The sequence below is a fragment of the Podarcis vaucheri genome, assembly GCF_965113315.1.
Source record: "Podarcis vaucheri genome assembly, chromosome: 3".
Lineage (NCBI taxonomy): Eukaryota > Metazoa > Chordata > Lepidosauria > Squamata > Lacertidae > Podarcis > Podarcis vaucheri.
Genome location: NC_138761.1, coordinates 58,753,494 through 58,772,573, shown reverse-complemented (window position 1 = coordinate 58,772,573; position 19,080 = coordinate 58,753,494). Strand labels below are relative to the sequence as shown.

General features: G+C 42.6%; 2 protein-coding genes across 3 annotated transcripts in view; one reads left to right on the top strand and one right to left on the bottom strand.

Annotated features, from left to right (window-relative positions):
• The window catches only part of AKAP12 (A-kinase anchoring protein 12), a 97,208-nt gene extending 93,112 nt beyond the window's left edge, over positions 1 to 4,096 (top strand). For both annotated transcript variants that reach the window (XM_082215155.1, XM_082215156.1), the window contains one exon: positions 224 to 4,096. The gene's annotated coding sequence lies outside the window, so the exon portion shown is untranslated. The remainder of the gene's footprint in view (positions 1 to 223) is intronic.
• A 2,911-nt stretch (positions 4,097 to 7,007) lies between these two features.
• On the bottom strand, positions 7,008 to 18,984 carry ZBTB2 (zinc finger and BTB domain containing 2). The gene is made up of 3 exons (XM_082215270.1): positions 14,528 to 18,984; positions 10,486 to 10,668; positions 7,008 to 10,021 (listed from the first exon to the last, which is right to left on the bottom strand). Exons 2-3 carry the CDS (start codon positions 10,656 to 10,658, stop codon positions 8,656 to 8,658), a joined length of 1,539 nt encoding a protein of 512 aa, XP_082071396.1. The 5' UTR covers positions 10,659 to 10,668; positions 14,528 to 18,984; the 3' UTR covers positions 7,008 to 8,655.
• Positions 18,985 to 19,080: the final 96 nt, after the last annotated feature.

The following is a 19,080-nucleotide window of genomic DNA, read 5'->3' as shown; positions in this document are numbered from 1 at the left end:
TCATCTCCAGCCTGGGCAGTTTCCCACATAGTGCCACTGTTGCCAGCCGCTGCATAGCAGCATCATGCTTAACTACTGACTGCTTCCATTGATGTGGCATCTAGTTTTGGTTCATGGTGTGCATAGAAAAAATCTATTATAATATGATGGTACTGCCATCTCTCTGGATAAAAGGCTCGGGCTGCAAGATTTTGTTGATTTTTCTTTACTTCTGTTTCCACAGTTCTGGAAAAGTTGTGTCTTTATATTTGGACGGACCAGTTCCTGAAGCAGCAGCAGAAGATAATGGATTCTGTTTAACTGGGTTGGAGGTCACTGATTTGGAACAGAGAACAGATGTCTGATGTCATTCTGAGAAATATACCTGACAATCCTGAGATACCATCAGGAGCTTGAACCGTCGTCTTTTACTATTGATTGTCAACACTTGCTCTTCACAATATTCTTTTATATTTTTTTGCTGATGAGTTGGAGTGGGGGGCAGAAAGTGTTAACTTTTGCTGAAATGACGTCCATACCTTAACCTGGGAAGGAAGTTGGCATCTTTTAAGCTCCCCATTTTATCAGTGCTTCCAAAACTGGATTGTAATTCTTTGTGTATTTATGTGTATATCTTCAAGCAAAATCCAATTTTAATGTATATTTCCTCCTCTTTATATGTGGAAAGAAAAAGAAAGAAAGAGAATGAAAGAAAATGATCTCACTTGTCTCACCCAGTAAAGAAACAATATATGTGACCAATAGGGAAGAATTGTGAGTGAGCTACAGTTGGCCACAGATAGATCAGAATACATTTGCATTGGCTTTCCATGGTGTAGAATGGTGTGAGAACCATGTTTAATGTTGTATTGGGTCTTGATTTGGTACAAGTCATACTCAAAAGGCATAGTTTTGCTTTGGAATAGTTGTGTTACTGGTTTACTAAACAGGACTTTATTTTCCATCACCTTTTATAAGCATGGCACTATGGCATTGTGTGTTGAAAATATGTCAGTTACATTCAAATGGAGAGTTAGGTGTACTTTAAAAGAAAGATTTCAGTGTACTTAAGCCTTCCTAAGTCTGCACTGACTTTCACATTTATCTGAGTACAGTTTAATTCTAAGGGAAAGTGGAAAGTCTTTAGAAGCCAGACAAATAAATAGCCCCATCAATGTTTCTTCGGCCTTCCCTTAGTCCATTTAAGAAACTGTCATACCATCATAACTTTAGGCAAATGCTGAACTGGTTTGAAGCTATCAAGAAAAATAAAGATGGTTCAATTTTTAGCGTAGCATTTAATGCTCTCCTGTTTTTGGAACATCCATGTCATGAAGTAAGACAATTTATTTTCAAAAGGTTTTTGATGAGTAAAGGATTATGTTTGCTCTATATGTGTGTCCCCTCAGTAGGAAAGTATATTTCATTATGCTTGTGTACATTTAGAAAACTCTGATTTCTGAAAAGTGATTTAAACAAAAATTTGGCTTATACTGAGCTCTTAATTAATAATTTTAAAAGCCCCAGAATTTAGGAAACATTGAGCAGGAGTCACTCTTCTGTTTTGTTAATGGAGAATTGCAGAGTTTAGTACTGGTCAGTATAGGTTGTGCATAAAACTGGGCAGGCTTGAAATGCTAAATAATTGAAAGATAATTAAAATATTCAAAGCATCTAGTGTTTGATCTTCTAGACACCAAACATGTCTAGCAGGTCAAGTTATATTGCACTTTGTAGCCTTCGTACCTGTCTCAGCTGTGTCTTGCATGGCTCAGCAGCTTCATTGTCCTACATGTATAGTAATTTATTTGGAAATTATCTAAGTGAGCCAAATAAGACCTTTGGGGAGCTGCACAGTGAGTAAAGAAAGAAAAATGTCACTGGTCTAATAGTACCATCTAGTGGTTGCTGTATGCATAATGTAGCTTAGAAATACTTTTAGCTAACAATACTGCCTTCAAATAGAATATGGAAAGTTGTGAGTTTTTTTAAAATTCATCTAACTTACCTGGAACAGCTCTGCTAATAAAATGCAAAATAATAATATGCAATTTTCTCAGTGTATTGGCAAAATTTGCAGTTCTGCAATGAAGTAGCTGATTTATGAAAATTAAAAATGGAACAATGCTTTTTATAAACCCTCTTAAAAGGTATAAAGACAACAGGGTTTCTTTGAACATCAGAAAAGTGAAACACTAATACATCAGTTTGTTTCAAAATATAACTCTGAAATAATTTTAAATAGCTAGGTGGATAAGAAAGGTGAGTGGCCATTATTTAAACATGTACGTTATCTACAGCCGTTCTTTCAGTTTCAATTACTGCCTTCTCTGACGAAGATCCACTGGTGTCACTGTGCAAGAAATAATAACATCATTTTGGTATAATCATTGAACCCTTTTGGATTACAGAGTTGCCAAACTGGCAGCCTGGATAATTGTTTAGCTTTCAAATTAGCCCATGAGTTGGGCCAGGAAGTACTGAATAGTAAATTGCGGTGGGTGGGTTCCCCCATCTCTTTAATGGCAGCTATTGAGCAGTGCTGCCAGAACAGATGGCAGCTGCTTGCTAGTAAGCCTCCTCCATCTCTGTCTCTTGATTGCAGCTAGTACACACGGTGTAACAGTGGCAAGGTATTCTCTCCCAACCCACCTCCCTAGGCCCATCAACTGAAGACTCTCCATGTATCTGCTAACTTTTCTCCAAAATGATGGCCTCCCCCCACCCCCAATCACGCCACTTTTGTGAGCAGTTTGCTTGTTCAGTTTGGATCAAGTTTGGGATAAATGTGTCTTACCTTTGTAAGACAGGGTAGGAGAGAATAATCAAAACCAGTAACCCTTTCACTCCTAGTGGGTGCTAGTCCATGAAGCCTCTTCACTAAGCAAAACAGTGAGCTAGTGAATAGCACCGCATCAGTCTGTCTCCCTGAAAAGTAGGTGGTGTATGTATGAACACAAGTTAGCACGTGCATCTCTCTGGACTTAGTGTGATAAGATATGAACTTCTTGATATGAATGAATTTGTAAGAAAGTTTAGTTTATTCAGTGCAAAATGGAAACTTTAAAAAGTATTGAAGGTTAAAGCTCAATGGCCTCCAAGAAGAAGAAAAAAAAGAAATACAGGTAGGCGCTTGTTTGTGGATCAGTTAGATGTATTCCATGTGTGTGTCTACAATGTGTACAAATGTGTAAAACATTCAGTAACATGGTGTGTTCCAAAATTATTTGGGGGAATCTTTGGTTCTCCCCCACCTTAGTGGCAGCTTCCCCAGTTAGAGTATGAATTAGAAAGTTTGTTCTGATTGCCAAATGCTATTTTGATCACTTTCATTGCGTGCTTTACAACAAGTCTGTCAAAGTCATTGTCCCTGAACTTCATGTGGCCTACCAGTCATGGGTTTAGTTGATGCCTGATGAACCTTTCATAGCCGAAGGGGACCTCGAAATAAGTTTATCTCACACCCGACAGGCCACAAAACATGGCCTGTGAATTTCACAGCCCTGTTTTACAGTGCTAAGCAAATGGAAAACCCGCTGTGAAATGTAACGTGTGTATGGAAAGCCATATTGCAGTAGCTGCAACAAGCTAAATAATAATAATAAAACAATGGCATGGCCTATGTTATCCTGGTTCTAATCTTTATAGCTCTGAGGCTGTTAATAAATATGTAAAGATATCTAAACATTTAAATAAAACCTAGTAATCACAATGTAAATTACCTGGCTAGAAGTTGGGGAACAAGCGCTTAGTTCTTGCTTGTTTTTTTTTAAAAAAAATACTGATCTAGGGCCTTTCTAAGCAATGCAAAGAACACAAATCACATTACCAATATTTCTGCTTTTAACTGACCCGTCTCCAAAAACCAAAAGCACCAGTAGATTTTTTTCCATGGTGCAGGGAGCATGTCTCCATACACAGATACTGCTTTGTTACAGTGTATTGCTTTGGCCTCAGAAATACTCAAGACGAGGCTGCAAACTTTTAGCTTGTGCCACAACTCCAAGCTTTTGCAGTTTCTTCTTAATCCAGTGTATTGGATTAACCGATACTTTGATTTTATATGTTGTTTTTAAGGTAGATTTTCATGGACTAAATAAAATACAAACACAATTCATGCTCACTGTGTCCTTTGTCATTCTTATAATTGCTGTTCTTTGTAGTCTCTTTGTCATCACACTGATGGGATTTGTACCTGAGAAGAGCAACTTTGAGAACTTCTAGGCAGGGAACTAGCATTCATCTTTTCCTGAAAGCTGAGGGGCCCATGAAATAACACCATTACTCCATTGATCCCAAGAAATGGTGGAATGCACCAACTGGGTAAGGGAAAATCAGGCTTTGGCTTGTGACAAGGACCACTTGCAGAAGCATTTTCAGGTGCACATAAAGCTATGGGATTCCCTACTGCTTTAAATGCCAAATTGCAGCCTGGGCATCTTGGAAATACCAAAACCTTTTGGTTTAAGACTAAATTGTGGTTGTGGGGTTTTAGTATAGCTTGCTTTTTGCAATCGTAAACAGTTACTCTGAAATTCTCAGTGGAACATGCTTTTATGTACATATATTTAGGGTCAGGTAATTATCTGCATTTTTATTACATAGAAAGAATTCATATTGTTGCAAATAACCCTTGCTAAATATACACTGGCAGCAAGCGTTGTTAAAGCAATCCACCATATGATCCGCACTAATGCAGCTACAGTAAGATTCTGTGCAGTTGTTTCATTTATGAAAATTGCTACTAATGGAGCATGTTCAGCAATTCTGAAGACTTGCAGAAGAGCATCTGGTGTGTTTGCGCTAATTGTGCCATGGTGTAGCAGTTGTAACCCATCCACATTTCTGGACAGTGCAGCAGCTTAGAATGTGAACATCTAGAAATGGAAACATTTCTGTTTTGCATTAGCATTGTCTTTATAATATCTGTCCCAATAACATTTGCACTCTATGCAGTTTAGTTCCTCCCCTTTAATCCACTGTCATTAAAATAGCTTGTCATTCCTAAAGGATTTTGGAGACCCAAGTCCTCACTGCCTACTAGTACAAAGCAAATATTAAATGAGATTAGATTAATGCAGAATAAACGAAGAATTGGATTTGGCATGCCCATGATCCTGCCCTTATGCATGCTGACATCTTTTGCAATAGAAACAGTGTGATGGGGTATCTCATAACCCTGCTATTTCAACTCGATAGCCTTGACAAGAGATGCTCGGTACAATCTCTGCAAGCTTTATGAACATGCCAAAAGGGCAATTACATTACAATTAGAATAATCAGATCACTGAACCTAAAGGTACACTGACCCAATCCAGCTAAAATGGTGATTTCGGGTTGAATTTAGAGAAAAATTGAGAATGTGGTCAGTCCCTGATCCCAATCCACCCCCCAAAAGTGTCTCCTTTTCAAAAATGATGTTTTTTCAAAAATCAAAAGTGTGGTGTAGTGGTTAAGAGCGATAGACTCGTAATCTGGGGAACCGGGTTCGCGTCCCCGCTCCTCCACATGCAGCTGCTGGGTGACCTTGGGCCAGTCACACTTCTCTGAAGTCTCTCAGCCCCACTCACCTCACAGAGTGTTTGTTGTGGGGGAGGAAGGGAAAGGAGAATGTTAGCCGCTTTGAGACTTCTTCAGGTAGTGATAAAGCGGGATATAAAATCCAAACTCTTCTCTTCAAACTCTTACCCATTTGATTTTTAGATCTCACCGCCTCCACAAGCTTCACTGTGCCACAAGCCACCCCATTCACCAAGTGCCTTGAACTGCCAACAGGTTTGGGGAGGGAAAAGGGGGAGTTGGGGAAGTCTACAAGTACCTTTCCATGGCTTTTCACTGAATTTAACCCTTAGATAGCAATCATTTGCATATATTTAGGTGTAAGACCCTTTGAAAGCAGTGGGACTTCTTTGAGGGTTTTTTTAATAGGCTTAATAGTCAATCTTTTAGAGTGCATCAAAAGGGGGGGGGGTTTCAAATTAGCCTGTGGAAGGCATTCCAGATATATAGCCATCATGGTACCAACTTAACTTCTTTCACCAGTGAACCAGAGCTGATTTAAAAGGTTAGGTGCCTAGAGGTACAGGTGATCTTTCTAAGTAGCCAGGCCCCAAACTCTTTATAGAGCTGTGAAGGTTAATACCAGCACTTCATAAATTAAATGGAGCCTAGAATTTAATAGGCAGCAAGTAATTTGTGCCACTGACTTCAGTGAGGCTGTGTGGATCTGAGTAGCCCCTTACGGTGGACAGCCAACCTATACCACTTGAAATTGCAGGTGGCAAAACATGTATTTTATTGCGCCACTTTGTAAATTTCCTATAAATAGCACAGCAAGGAAGGGGCTCAACTAGCCCCTTATTCCCTGTTGTACCTAAAGGGAGCTTGGTTTAAACATGCAACACATGTGCTTGTAGTCTGAATTGGTATAGCGCACACACAGCGCTTTGACATTTTCTGGAGTGGGGCTCTGTCACGAGTGTGAGGCAGTGTGCTTTTTAAATTTCTGGGGTCCAAGCAAATGATAATGGAGTAAAGGGTAGGAACAGTGGGGACACACTCTGTGTATAGGTCTTCACATGCAGCTTCTTGGATCAGGAACTTTGTTTAAACATGGCGACTACATTTTTTTCTTTGTGGACTCTGAGCTGCAGTCATGAAATCTGATATCTAAGAACATGCTTACCTCTAGTCCTTCAATTTTTTAAAGAGAAAGCCTTATAGTTTGATTCTATCCCTTCACATGCTTGATCTGATGCAAGCATAGGCCCATGACAGAACAGTTACATTCTGTGTGTCCCTTTCCAGAGTGGCTGTGCAGTGCAGTAATTTGGGGACATAAGAGGCCCATGATCACAAACTGCATAGACTTTCCCCTCGCAAACACACACATTTCCCACATCAGTTGTTCCTGCTGCTTTGGCCCCCAAACAGCCTTGTGCTGCATGTTGAGTTCATTTCTAAGATCTGCACAGCATGTACGTATGATCAGCTCACATTCAATCACCTTTGACTTGACAAAAATCAAATTTTGTTTTATACCTTTTTTATTCCATAAAATAATGTATAAAAACTTACAAACTGGAAAACATAACTAGACACAAAATAGGATGATACTCAAATAAAACATGTATACAAAAGCAGATTTGTATCTGCCTCTCTCTCCCCCATCAAAACACACACTGCCCCCATTTCTGGTGGAATGCCTCTGTTTCTTGAAACTTTCCCACCAGGACAATTGACCTTTCAATGGACTCCCTCCTCTCTGGTTATTTATACTATTGGAGAATATTATTATATTTATATATTAAAAAGATAAAAATCAGCAACTTGATTTTAAATTTGCATACGGTACTATCCAGAGCAGAAACTTGAATGTACACTGCGTCCCCTTTATTCCTTTTTGCACTTTGACTGGTGCCCAAATTGAAGGAACATAAAGAATATATAGCTTTCCACTCAATGTTGCACTGTTACTTAAAAACCAACCATGATACAGTTTCATCATTATACCATTTGCTATGTTACAAGAGGATGCCAGTAGCTAAATATTATTTAAGACCAGATTTCCTTTCCCTTAATTCCTACATGTTAATCACATAAACTCAGATTGCTGCTTTGATAAAATAAAAAAGCCACAATGTTTTTCCTTTTTCAGTTACACTATAAAGGCTCAAATCTATTATTCCCACATTTAGCACAGGGCTCACTATGTACAATTCTTCTAATCTCTGATTTCCTTCACATTTTGGGTGATAGCACTGTTCATCATTATCAATTACTAGTCAGCAGGATAAAAAAAATGCATACACCCTGTACCAATTCAAATGTAAATATGCTTTTAAAAAGGACCAATTTGTGAGAGGTTACAAGCAGTGGCCAGTTTGGAAAGGGTGCATGCACACATTTTACCTGCATTTACCTGAAGTACACACACACACACATACATACATTTTTATGCATATAAAACGATTGCCATCACATTATTACTGCTATTTTAGCAAAATCTGGTCCTAAACACATTTATCTGGAAGTTTTAAGTCCCACTGCAGTTAGTGGGGTTGACTACCAAGTCACTGCGCTTGGAGTCAAGCCTTAATAATACATTTTTAATGGACATAATGTCAATGAAGTTACCTGGAAACAAACACTTGACAATAATCATGTGGATTAAAATAGTGTTCTTGGTTCATTAAGGGAATTTCCAAGCTTTTGTAAAATGACAACTTTACACAGCTTATAGGTGTGTAACCGTGAGAATTTTGTATCTTCAGTATTCCCTCAAAATGCTATTTGTTGAGAGAAAATATTGTAGTTTAATGAACATGTTTAGTTTCCTTTCTGTCTTCTTCTCACATTGCATCTCACTGCATTCAAGTATATATATATAGAAACAGTCTTAGAACTCGCTTAGAGTATGTTACAGATGCATTTTAGCATTATTCACATAGTTAGCTGAGTTACCCTTATACATTTTCTTCTTGGTTAAAATCAATTGTTATAATGTGATACAACACCCTTTATTAATTTTATACTTTTGCTGGAAAAAGGAACAGAGCCAGACTTCCTTCCATGTCAGTGTAGTTATGGTTGTGGGGAGGGGAGGAGGATTGGTTTAGTAAAAATGAGTAAGACAAACTGTTTTCTTAAAAAATAATAATGATATGAGCCTCACAGTCAGTCTAACAACACTGCTTCCTGTTCTTTTTTGATAGAGTCTAAGACCGAATGGTCACTCTCTGTGGTTTCAGCATCCCCACCACCTAGCAAAATGGATCTATCCTCGTCTAGAGTAAAGACAGAGTTCTGACTTTGGCACGAATGTTTGACGACTTCATTAGGCGTGGAGAACGTTTTGTCACACAAGTTGCATTTATAGGGTTTGTTGGTCTGTACCAACATGTTGTCCATTTGGTTGCCTTCCTCAAAAGTACAAAGCTCCAGAGTCTGCTTGTCCACCATGGTGTAGGTGTCCATGCTTTGGTTTAGACATACATGTCGAGCAGCTTGATTGGCCCGGCAGAAGCTTTTGTCACAGGTGCTGCACTTGAAAGGCTTGCCAGTATGAATGTACATGTGCTCCCTCCAGTGGCTTTTCTGAATAAATTTGCGCCCACAAATGGAACACTCGTACTTCCGCCTTTTAACTTCCCTTTCTTGATCTGCTTGCTCCAAGTTGTCTATGTCAGCAATGTCAGAGGGTGGCGGTGTTTCAGACTGCGGTTGTCCATCAATGATGGGTGAATCCGAGATCTGCTGCAGCTCGCTATCGCTAATCATTCCAGCTTCAGCAACTTCCATAGAATCTTTTTCAGGAGCATTATTACAAAGAGATAAAGGAACACTACTTTCCCCGTGCTGGCTTGATGAGAAAGGCACCCCTGTGTGAATCTGGAGATGCTCACGCAAACTACTTCGCAAATTGAATCGCCGACCGCAGAGGTGACAAGCGTAGTATTTGGGGAAGCTTCCGTTCTTTTTCATAATGCTTGGCTTGACGTGCGCAATTGTGAGAGAAGCAGGCTGATCATCTGAGGAGGAGGCTTCCATGTTGTTTTCATCACCTGGAGGAGAAGGATGAGGAGCAGTAGAAACCAGTTCAGGAGACAATGGAGGCTGTAATGAGTCTGAAGTGGACATATTTGTTGGGGGCACTTGAGGCAGCGGTGGTGGTGGTATCTGTGACAGTTGGGTGGCTTCATGCATCTGTTCTTGATTTGCTCTTGATGACTGTGGCCTTGGTCCTCGAACAGGTTTGTCAGTTGTGGCGGCTGCTTTTGTGGAATTTCTTGCCTGGTGATCTGCAATCTGAATACCGTATAATGAAGATGCCAATGGAAAAATCTGCTCCGGGTGTGTAAAATTTCCTTGACTGGCAAGGCTGGCCTCTTGAATAAGCGGGAACGCATGCAGAAACTTTATTCCTTGCTCCAATCGAACAGGATCGATGAGCTGAGGTGCCATTTTTCCAGTGTACATCAAATGTAACAGATAGCTGAAAATATCTGGCTGTATGTCAGTTGCCTTCAAACGGACACATTCACTGAAAGAAATTTCAAAACAGTATTAAAGAGGAAGATAAAATGCTTCTGAAGGATTACAGTAATTAAGTATACAACTAAGTGCACAATTTTAAGTATACAAGAATGCAATCCTACACATGTTCATATAAATAAAATAAATCTGTTATCATGGTTTAGGCATTACTTCTACTGCTGCAATATATACATATATATATATATCTGCAAAATGTGATCTAATTTATTCCAGAATATATACCTTCAGGGCAGCAGTTCATGAACTTGATCCACAAACTAGTTAGGAGTGAAATCCACAGGATTAGCACTGTAATTGGGTTAATTGATTTGTGGATGAAGCTGGATGTTTAGTTATTGTGATTTATAAAGCAACTCACATTAGGCTGCCTTAACACTTTCTAATTCCTTCAGACTATTTTACCTTAACTAAATACCATTTTTAAAGTGTATTCTTTTATAACTACTGTACCTGCTTTGATGAACAAACAGCATCTTGAAATAGTTGGAAAAAGAGGCAAGGACAGATTTGTGTGCCTTGAAGTAAACATCACCAATAGCAACTGTACAGTCACACAGGAAACCAAACTCCCGTTGAGCATTGAGCTGCTGCAGAAGAATCAGTCCATGGTTGGCTAAATCCATCTTTTAAATTCTGTAAAGAAAATATACTTGTTTAAAACAATTTCCTCAAACATACTGTTACAGATCTGGGGTAAACAGAATTTGGGAGTAAAAGGGTACCCATAACTGCTAGGGCTAGTGAATGTTAGAAATAAATAAATGGTAAAATTTAGATAATATTTGAAGTATTGAAGGGAACATGCCCAACATTAGGAAATTGCCCTGGGGAAAAGTGCAATCAAGGTGCAATTACCAGACAATGGCCAGTGATTGACCCTGTTCCTAAGCTCAGGGTATATAGCAGAGTTGGGAGGGGGAGGTTACAGGTGGTGTAATGTCACTAGGGCTGGGCAATATATTGCCCAAAACCAGTTTGAAGTCCATATCATGATACTGGTTTCATAATTTTTGACCTGACTATGATGTGCGTGTGCGTGCACAAAAAAACACACGATGCGGGGGGAATTGTGAACTCAGCCAGTGCCTGAACAGAGCTCCATCCTTTCATGATGTTAAGCGGGTTTATTTACACATAACGTATATACAACCTGGAGCCTACAATGGAGGAAGTTCGCAGCAGCAGCAGCAGCAGCAGCAGCAGCAGCAGCCCAAAACATGTCAGCTTATTCCATTGCAGCAACAACAATAAGCTCAGCACCATCTTTTCTCTTCAGCCTATCTTGCACTGCAGGGCACAACATAGCTTAGCAGTTCCTTTCTGCTTCCTGATTACATCAGTCCAGCCCTAACCTCAGAGCTTCTTTCCTAGCCTCAGCTCTGGTCCCTCCTTTGCTATGCTAAAGCAAATTACCTCAAAGGGATATGGATGGTACTGTGGTATAACCACTGAGCCTCTTGGGCTTGCTGATCAGAAGGTTGGCAGTTCGAATCCCTATGACAGGGTGAGCTCCCATTGCTCTGTCCCAGCTCCTGCCAACCTAGCAGGTCGAGAATACCAGTGCAAGAGATATATAGATACCACTGTGGCGGGAAGGTAAAGAGTGTTTTCGTGCGCTCTGGTTTCTGTCACAGTGTTCCGTTGTGCCAGAAGCAGTTTAGTCGTGCTGGCCACATGACCCGGAAAGCTGTTTGTGGACAAATGCTGGCTCCCTTGGCCTCAACCCCATAGTCGCCTTTGACTGGACTTAGCTGCCAAGGGGTCCTTTACCTTTACCTTTTACCTACCTCAAAGGGGATTAACTTTTCACACATCTCTTTTGAGGCTTTGAACTTCAAATGGTCTATGCCCCTCCCCCTCCTTCACCTAAACAAGGTGTGTGTATCTGTGTATCTGAAGAAGTGTGCATGCACACTTCACCTAAACAAGGTGTGTGTATCTGTGTATCTGAAGAAGTGTGCATGCACACAAAAGCTCATACCAAGAACTAACTTAGTTGGTCTTTAAGGTGCTACTGGAAGGAATTTTTTTATCTAAACAAGGAAATTAGTCTTTTCAATCAACACTTGTTGATTGGCTAGCATTACTGACCTGATACACAACTTCAGAAAACTGCCTAATTTAATTAGTGGCTTACCCACAGTAATTATTGATGCTTAGAATACATCACTTCCCACGGCACATAATTTGTAACGCAAGACAAATTAAACACATAAAACCTTAATTAAATTATGGCACTATCTTGATCTGGATTTTTAGGCTGTCTTGCACCCCAGATTATTAACAATATCCCATGGCCAAGTTGCTCACCAGGGCAATGGTTGTAGCTTATTACACCACTCCTTGCCTGACTGTACTGGCTGCCATTTAGTTTCCAAGCCCAATTCAAAGTGCTGATTTTGACCTATAAATCTGTAAATGGCTCAAGACCACAATACCTCAAGGACTGCCTCTTTCTATATGAACCTACCCGGACCCGCAGATTCTCTTCTAAGGATCTTCTTCATGTGCCTCCTCCACAAGATGTCCAGAGGGCAGCAACACAAAAACAGGTCTTTTCTCGCCAGGCAACAACATTCGTCTTCCACCATGCCTTTGGCTATTTAAACATCCTATACTCTTTTAAATGTGTTTGTGGAAGGGAAGGGTTTTGTTGTTTTTATGTATGGTTTTTTAAAAATTATATTGTATTTTTATGGTGTGAAACTCAGATCCTTGGATTAAGTGTTATATGCAAATGAGAGCTCACTGGAAAGACAGATCCTGAAGCTGAGGCTCCAATACTTTGGCCACCTCATAAGAAGAGAAGACTCCCTGGAATATACCCTGATGTTGGGAAAGATGGAGGGCACAAGGAGAAGGGGACGACAGAGGACGAGATGGTTGGACAGTGTTCTCGAAGCTACGAACATGAGTTTGACCAAGCTGCAGGAGGCAGTGGAAGACAGGAGTGCCTAGCGTGCTCTGGTCCATGGAGTCACGAAGAGTCGGACGCGACTAAACCACTAAACAACATTGCTATTCCAATGTACAGACCTGAAACAATTGGATTTAAAACAAAGGAGTCCCAGGGAATCTGGTGATAACTTAAAAGTTAAATATCCCCCTTTAACGGATTTGTTTTTCAGTCCAAGATGACCAGGACATTGGGTTTGGGGCACTAAATAAAATTTTGAGGCTCTTGTGGTTGTGATCCTGGTTCGTCTGCTACTGCGCGCAAACAGAAATTATCGAAATAAAACACTTAAGAGCTTTAAGGCGCCGAATAAAAGTGGCAAATCCCGTCTGCATCCCGGACAGGAAGGAAGCGGGGGAAAGGAGCATTTTGCAAACTAAGCGGCTGCTCGCTCGGCAAGGAAGCAGACCGCCCGGCTCCTTCTCTAAACAACCCACAAGAGCCAGCGAGACTCCGAGGCGGCGCTCATAGGCGACAGCCGGACGGAGAGAAATCAACAGCAACCAATAGCGGAGGAGCGCCGCAACCTTCCTTTTAGCTCCTCACCCGGCGCTTCCCGCGGTGAATCACGGGGTGCCTGCGCTGACGGCGTTTCCTATTGGCTGCCCGTCGGTGGGCGGGCGGGGGAAAGAGGACAGGCAAAGCCAAGCCGCCGCAGCCATCGCGCGCGCCCCCGGGCACTCGCAGCCGCAGCTCCGCCTACGCCACGCCCCCTGCCCTCCCTCCCCCTCCCCTCGGCGACGCGAGGTCTCCACGTGCGCGTACACGCAGCTCCCGGAGGGGGGCGGGGCGTACGCGAGGACGGACGGCGGCGCGAGGCGACGTAAGCAGCGCGAGCGAGCGAGCTGCGGCGCCTAAGGCGCGCGAGAGACGGGATCCGCCGCTGTCGCCAGGGCCGCCTAGGCTGCTGAAGAGACGCAGACGGAGCCGCCCACCATCAACCCCCCCGCCCTCCCTCCTTCTCGCTCCCTCCCTCCCCCTCCCTTTCCCGCTCCGCGCGGCTGCCTCAGCGCCCGCCCCTCCCCCCTCTCTAGGCCGGGCTGCTGCTGCTGTTGCTGCCGCTGGTGAGAGAAAAAGCGGGGAAGGCCGCTGCGTAGCTCGGCGGCTCCGAGGGAGGGAGGGAGGGAGACCGGAGGGAGCGGGGAAAGCAGGCGCCCAGGGGCCCGAACCAAGCCCAGCTCACGCTGACCCCGCCGGCCAGGGCTGGTGGGAGCAGAAATCCCCCCCCCTCGGGTCCTGACCGGGCGACCTTCCCACCCGCCGACCCCGGGGGGGGGCAACAGCCTCCACCGTCTCGAGGCCGCCGCCGGTTAGTCGCGAAATCCCCCTCAGGTGCTCGGGCCGCCCTTTCCCTCCTTTCGGGTCCCGACCTGGCCTAGCCCAACCGCCAGCACAATGGTGGGCATGGAGCGGGGTGGGGGAGCAGCCGGACGCCTCGGCCTCCTCCTCCGCCGCCGCTCACGCTTCCCCCTCCCTCTCCCCCCCCGCCGCCCCGATTCACCTTGTGTATGCGGGGGGGGGGCAGACGGAGCTCACCTGGCTCGCGCTCTCCGGGAGCCCCCGCCGCCGCCTCGGCGCGCGCCCAGCAGCAGCAGCAGCAACAACGGAGTCGGAGACGGCGGCGGCGGCGGCTTTTCCTGTCCGGTTACGTTAGGGTCACATGACCGAGAGCGGAGCAGAGAGGCTGTGGCGAGGAGCCCCCGCCGGGGAGAGAGGCAGAGAGGAGGGGGAGGGGAGGCGGCGACGAGCGCTGTGGCGGCAACAGCAGCAGGAGCCACCCCTCCCCCCTCGCCTCCTTCCCCGCTCGCCTCGCCTTTTCGCGCGCCGCTTCCAGCGAGCAGCAAGCGCAGGCCGCACCGGGCTCGGGGCGAGCGGGCGCTCATTTGCAACGGCGGGGAGAGGGAAAAGCGAAGCCGGGCCTGTCGGCTGTGGCTGCTTTGGGGTGTAATGCACCGACATAGGCGGCGTACTGGAGCGAGAACTGCATCTTCAAACATTCGCTCCATGCGATGTTCTCTCCCCCGAGCAGTTATAGGAGGGAGGGAATTGCCACGAGGTGGCCAAAACAACAATAAGATACGCTTATTTGAGGGTAAGAAAATAAAGGTGCGATGAGGGGAGAGCTACAGCACCTAGGGTTAATGACCAATACTATTTTTAACGTGAGGTTTATTTATTTTCAAAGGATTGAATTGGCACTACAATATAATATGCAATTTTAAGCGGCTACTTAAGCCTTGCTTAGAATATCAAATATGTTTACTCTTCAGTGCATTTTTGTAGGTGTTTATGGAGGGCCAGATAAAATGTAATTTTTTGAATCAGTAGTTGTACTGAGAAAAAGGCTTGAAGATGAGTTAACCCTTTTTAAAAAAGGGATCCAGTGGTGTCATAAGTAACTGAAAGTACTATGCCATAGTTGGCAGTATAGATATATAGGTCAAAATCGGTACAAAAATACATGCATTTGGCTTGGCACCTGTTGAAATGTTTTGATTACATGTGGCTATTGCTTCGATGCTTTGTGACAATAGTCAAATGTCAGTTCACTACTGGAGTGCTGAGACTCTAGAACTGCAGTAAAAAAAGAGAACTTGCTGAGTAGCCTTTTGTGCTTTTAAAAAAGGAGAGAAATCCGAATAACAATAGTGCATATGAGAATTAACTTAATCTATAAATGGCATCATCTGCCCCAAAGTGTATATGCTTCTGCTTGCTAGTGCTTTGAATAATAGGTGTCCTTATATCTGAAGATAGAAAGAAATGCGATTGCAATAGTGAGTTCTCAATATATAGGATTGCGGCTATAATACATACTTATGATATTTTCCCCCAGTCATGTTGGGGCATGGGTCTGGAATACTTAAAAATTGCTGAATATGCTTTTGTTCCCTGAATTGCTTCCTGTAACAACTTAGACAGGCTATTTGTGTTCTTCTGTATGATCTGTAGCTGTGCACTGCCTTTCCTGTTAAGCTTCAAACATCTACAATGCTAGGTGTTACAAATATTATGTTGTAATGATGTTAAGAGAAAAGGTTGCAGAATATTTTACTTACTTAATTTTACTCAAACCAGGATCTAATAATCTGCATTTATGTATTTACTGGAAGCTTGCTGTTAGAGAAAAAAGTTATATGTTAGAAAATGTAAGGAGCCCATAGGGTTTAAAATTGAAGATTCTGTTTTGTGTAGTTCTGTTGTGTGTAGCTCTTCTTTGTTGGTTCCAGAAAGTTGATGTGGTTTTAAAACTGCCATAGGCAAAGGAGTTCTAATAATGTTTTGTTATGGAGTGTCAGGCTCTATTGTACATACATGTTTAATACATAATATTTGCATTTCTTTGATACCACTAATTTTATTATATAAGTTCAATGGATCTGAAAAGGCTTGAAATTAAGTATTTCATTCAGTCTGACTTACTTATACTGACTTAATTCCCCACAGAATTTAGTCGGACTTAAGTGTGCATAAGGTAGTAGCCTCAGGTCTCATCCTTGTGCCCATACCGGGGCAGTCAAGCTTTACCAAATGGACCACAAGACTACTTTGACATGGAAACCGTGGGCCGCACACCCCCTTCCCATAGGCATCTAAGCAAGGAGCCAGGCTTTGGGAAGAAGGTGCAAGGCTCTGGCAGGGTCCTAGAGTCCTCACACCTCCTTCCCAAAGCCTAGTTAGCACTTCCCAGCTGTGGTGGGAAGGAGGTGTGAGGACTCTAGAACCCTGTCAGATCCTTCATGGCTTCCTCCCAAAGCCCAGCACTTCACTTTACTGGCTTGGGGAAGTCAGTGTGAGGGCTGAGGTGTGTGTGTGTCAAATGTTGCTGAGGGTCACCCAGAAATGCCTCGAGGGCCACGTGCAGCCCTCAAGATAAGCATTGGATATATTTGTACATCACCTCACCCAACTAGTTCCCAGAGCAATTCAAAACAATTAAACAGTGCAAACCCAGAATAAAATAGTAAAAAGTAAGATTGAGTCGAATAAGTAGATAAAAACAAAGATAGTCCAGAGCTTTAAAGGCCTGTGGTAACAAAAAACATCTTTGCCTGATGCTGAAAATATAAAACAGGCAGGGCAGGTATTCCTGGAAAGGGAATTCTGTAAATGTAGGATCCTCTCTGAAAAGGCTTTCCCTATGGTTGCCATCTACCTCTCATGAAAAGGAGAGGCTTGCTTGCTGACCTAAATCGTTGGGCTGATGGATGTCCTTTAGGAACTCAGTACTCAAAATGGTTTATGGTTTGCGAAATTTGCATCAATACCTTGAATTCTGCTTGGAAACAAACCAGCTGGTGAAGTTTTTAAGCCTAATGTTGCAATGCCTGTAGTTTGGTAGCTGTATTCTGTACCATCAGTAGCTATCATGCAAGACTTCAGATGCAGTTCCACATATAATTCATTATAGTAAACAATACTGGGTGGTTTATCAGAGTATGGAGAATAGCCAGGCTCTCTCTGTCCAAGCCAGACTATGGCTGGTACAGCACTCACAGCTAATGAAAGGTACTATGTACCACAAGACACAAGATCCATAAACACACCCAGACTGAATCTTATCTTATAGGGTAGAGTGCAAACCCATCTAGAACAGGCTGAACACCCATCTCCCTGAGCAAATAAACTATCTGTGCCCAGAACCTCTGTTTTGTTAAGATGGTTTAGTGCTCATCTAACCTATCGCGGCATTTCAGTGATATACATACGGACTCCAAATCACTTCTGTTAAACCACACAGTAACAAGTAATCACATGTCTTAAAAACAGCTTTTGAATATCAGGTAGGTATACAATTCTAACCCCATCCCCAATGTTTGAAGGCTGAGCACTGTAGTTGACTCTGCTGGCATTGAGTCACACGGCTAGTTGTGAGGGGTGCTACCCAGGTGGGCAGAAGCTATCTCCAGTGGTAAGTCCTGAAGTGGTAAGTATCACAGGGGTGGTGTACTGGCAGTTTTAGAGCCAAAGCCTTGTGTATCCTTGGGCCTCACAGTTGTGCCAGCCTGGAGATGGCATGAATAATTTCAAGAAACCATTCTCTCCATTTTTCAGCCCAGCTGGCATGAGCCAACAGTGTTTGGGATGTAGTGGTGTATCTACCATGTTTTTCCTCCAATCCCACCTAAGATTGCTCTGCTAGTGGCTTCGCACCTGTCAAACCTTGAGGTATGCTTGCAGTCAGGTGTGCCAACTTGAATAAAATAGGGTAGGTAAGCCCCGACCCACATAATCACATTGCATGGCACACGCACAGCATTTGAATGGCAATGCCCATCAACTTTGCAGGGGTGTGACGCCCTCAAATATTTTATTTGGGGAGGCGAATGGGCCCTCAGCCCTTAGAAATTGGCTCCTATGCTTCCAGTACTTAAGTGTTCATATGTAGTACATATCCAGGTATTTGAAACAAAACATGAAAGTTTGCCTTCATGCACTGATTGTAGACTTTTTTAAAAAAGCAGTTTCAAAAGGTCAGTAAACTTGTGCAATTTCCACATTAATGTGAAATAAATTAGCAGGACTTTAGTGTATGAGTTCTGCTTTTAACAATTGGTTAATGAGTTTTGAAATGTGAGACTTCGTATGTGTAAGAGCTGCTTTACACCTAATGTATGGAAATGATAAATATGTTGTGGCATGTGATTGGTTGCTGGGTAAAAGCAGTCATAGGATCAAAACATTGCTCACTACTTAAATGGTATAAAACAATAATGCTACACATGTAAATTAAGAACAAGACAGAATCTGAGGATTAATGTGGTTGTGTGATTAATCTGTATGTTTTATTTGTTATTTTTTGTGGGAAATTGTGCTTCACATTCATGAAGAAAGGAATCTATATACCAGTGATTGCGAACCTTTTAGACATTGAGTGCCCAAACTGCAACCCAAAACCCACTTATTTATCGCAAAGTGCCAACACAGCAATTTAACCTTTGTATCTTATTTTTTTCTGTGTGTTTCATGTTTCTTCTTTATGACTGTTGTAATAAATAATGCTTCATAAAAGTTATTTCATTACATTCTTCATTAAATTATCTTTCCATTTATATATAATTTTATGGTATAACTCAGTGCTTTTTTTC

Bases quoted from the DNA above. Each gene is read 5' to 3' on its own strand.
- ZBTB2 (XM_082215270.1), bottom strand. From the start codon at position 10,658: ATGGATTTAGCCAACCATGGACTGATTCTTCTGCAGCAGCTCAATGCT. The intron at 10,022-10,485 runs GTACAGTAGTTA...AATTTCTTTCAG, and splicing joins CTGTTTGTTCATCAAAGCAG to TGAATGTGTCCGTTTGAAGG.